Genomic DNA, 1,971 nt, shown 5'->3' on the forward strand with positions numbered 1-1,971 from the left:
GCAAAAAGAAAAAGGAGAAAATAAAGTTTCTCATATATCAATAATAATAATAATAATAATAATAATAAAAGAGCCAAATGTATTGCGGTTAAATTAAATAGAAGGAAATACAATTTCTTGGAGAAAAAGGTTTTTATGTTATTTTCAGGGTCAGGCACGTGTTCGCCGGTCCCTCTCCTCCACACACGACCGCTCTATAAAACCCACCAAAGCCAAGCCCCATCGTCCCATTTGTGATTCTCTCCATCCCCTCACCGCCATGGAAGCTCTCGACTTCGTCAAGCTCCATAATCTCTACGCTCATTTCTCCTCCATCGTTGAAACTGCATATCCTATGATTCGCTCTCATTTCTATGGCGACGATCAGGACGAAGATTCATTCTTCGACTTGGATTTCATCTCTCCTCCTCCCTCAGAAACCAGCAAATCTTCCGACTCCAAGAACCTGACTCGCTCGGGCCAAAACGGGCTCTGTTTCGAGCAGCCAGGTCTTCTCCTCTCTCATTCTGATCTTATCTCGAAACGAAAAATCCTTCCGATCGATCTCAGTTCAAAGCCAGAGTCTCCGGTTCCAGTTCCGCTTCTCAAATCGGCCCCGAGACTCTCGATTTCCTTGTTCAAGAAGCCGAAATTAATGGCGAAACAGAAGATGGACGAAACAGAGTCGCCGTCGTCTCTCAAACTACAGAACACAGAAAGCAAACGCTTCGCCTTCAAACTCAGCAGAGTAAGCAGTTCCAGAAACAACAATCGGATGGACGCATCTGAGCGTCAGTCGAAAAGATTCTCCGGCGAAGGAATGCAGAAGTATCTGAAATTAATCAAGCCTCTGTATGTGAAGGTTTCGAGGAGACATAACTACAGAGCGTCGCCGGTTTCATCTCCTGCGGCGGCGTCATCGATGGATGAGAAGCAGAGGAACATTTCGATCGGCATCCGAGTGGTTTGCAGGCGCCTCGGGAAGAGTAAATCGTCATCATCGGCGACTGGAATGGCTGTATCGCCGACGAATCGGCGAGACGATTCGCTTTTGCAGCAACACGACGGGATCGAGAGCGCCATTTTGCATTGCAAGAGGTCGTTCAGTGCTACCAGAGGTAAGATCCAAATTAAAGCAAAATCTCGGAACGTTTTTTTCATGCTCTCAAATCTGTTATGACTTTGAATATCTGCAACAATCTAACGATCATTTCAATCGAAATTTCAGACGATGTTGATGGAACGTGTGACGATAACCTACTATTCGAGACTGGCGATTTGCAGAAGCTGAAGGCGGGAAAAGATGTTTTCTCAGAAGCCGAACAAGGAGAACGACATTGAAGAGAGATAGAGAGAGAGTTGAACGTTTTTTGGGTTTTGCTGTAAAAAGATGAAAAGCAAACTGAATTAGGCAGTGCAGGACAGTTTTCGTTTTTTCTTTTCTTAGAAATGATAAACAGTGACTCAGTGAGTCTGATAGTGGGCGAGTTGGATGCAGGTGTATTTACTATTTGGTAAATAATAGTTAAATGATGAATGTAATGAACCATTTCTATTTTCTTTTTATGTCCCATATGATTTCCTTATCATTTCTTATTTATATTATGCCCATATAGATATTAAGTCAAATGAGTATGATAATTCACATATATTTCTAATATAAAAGAAGTAATAAAAATATTAATATAAAAACACAAAAAGCTTATATACATGACCATTTTGAAAACATTTTTATTTTCTTTTGTCTTTTCCTAACAAATTTTATATTACATTTAAACTTGAATTGGATATATATTTATATATTTATTGTAAAATCTCAAACTTTTTGTTATATTTAAAAATATATATCTATTTTATGCTATTTATGTAGACGTGACCTTCTTCTTTATTAATATGTTTTCACATGATTATTTTTCCTCAAGCCTAATATTTGTTTTGAAAACTTTAATAAAAATGGTAAACATTTTCACAACTAAGTTATATATCTGATGT

At 38.7% G+C, this 1,971-nt stretch overlaps 1 protein-coding gene across 1 annotated transcript; it reads left to right on the plus strand.

Moving 5' to 3' along the window:
- Positions 1-217: 217 nt before the first annotated feature.
- On the plus strand, positions 218-1,545 carry MAKR5 (membrane-associated kinase regulator). The gene is made up of 2 exons (XM_022285182.2): positions 218-1,097; positions 1,208-1,545. Exons 1-2 carry the CDS (start codon positions 260-262, stop codon positions 1,318-1,320), a joined length of 951 nt encoding a protein of 316 aa, XP_022140874.1. The 5' UTR covers positions 218-259; the 3' UTR covers positions 1,321-1,545.
- The last annotated feature ends 426 nt before the right edge of the window (positions 1,546-1,971 follow it).

The sequence above is a fragment of the Momordica charantia genome (assembly GCF_013281855.1).
Source record: "Momordica charantia cultivar OHB3-1 chromosome 10 unlocalized genomic scaffold, Mcharantia_2.0 BLBB01000010.1, whole genome shotgun sequence".
NCBI classification, from domain to species: Eukaryota; Viridiplantae; Streptophyta; class Magnoliopsida; order Cucurbitales; family Cucurbitaceae; genus Momordica; species Momordica charantia.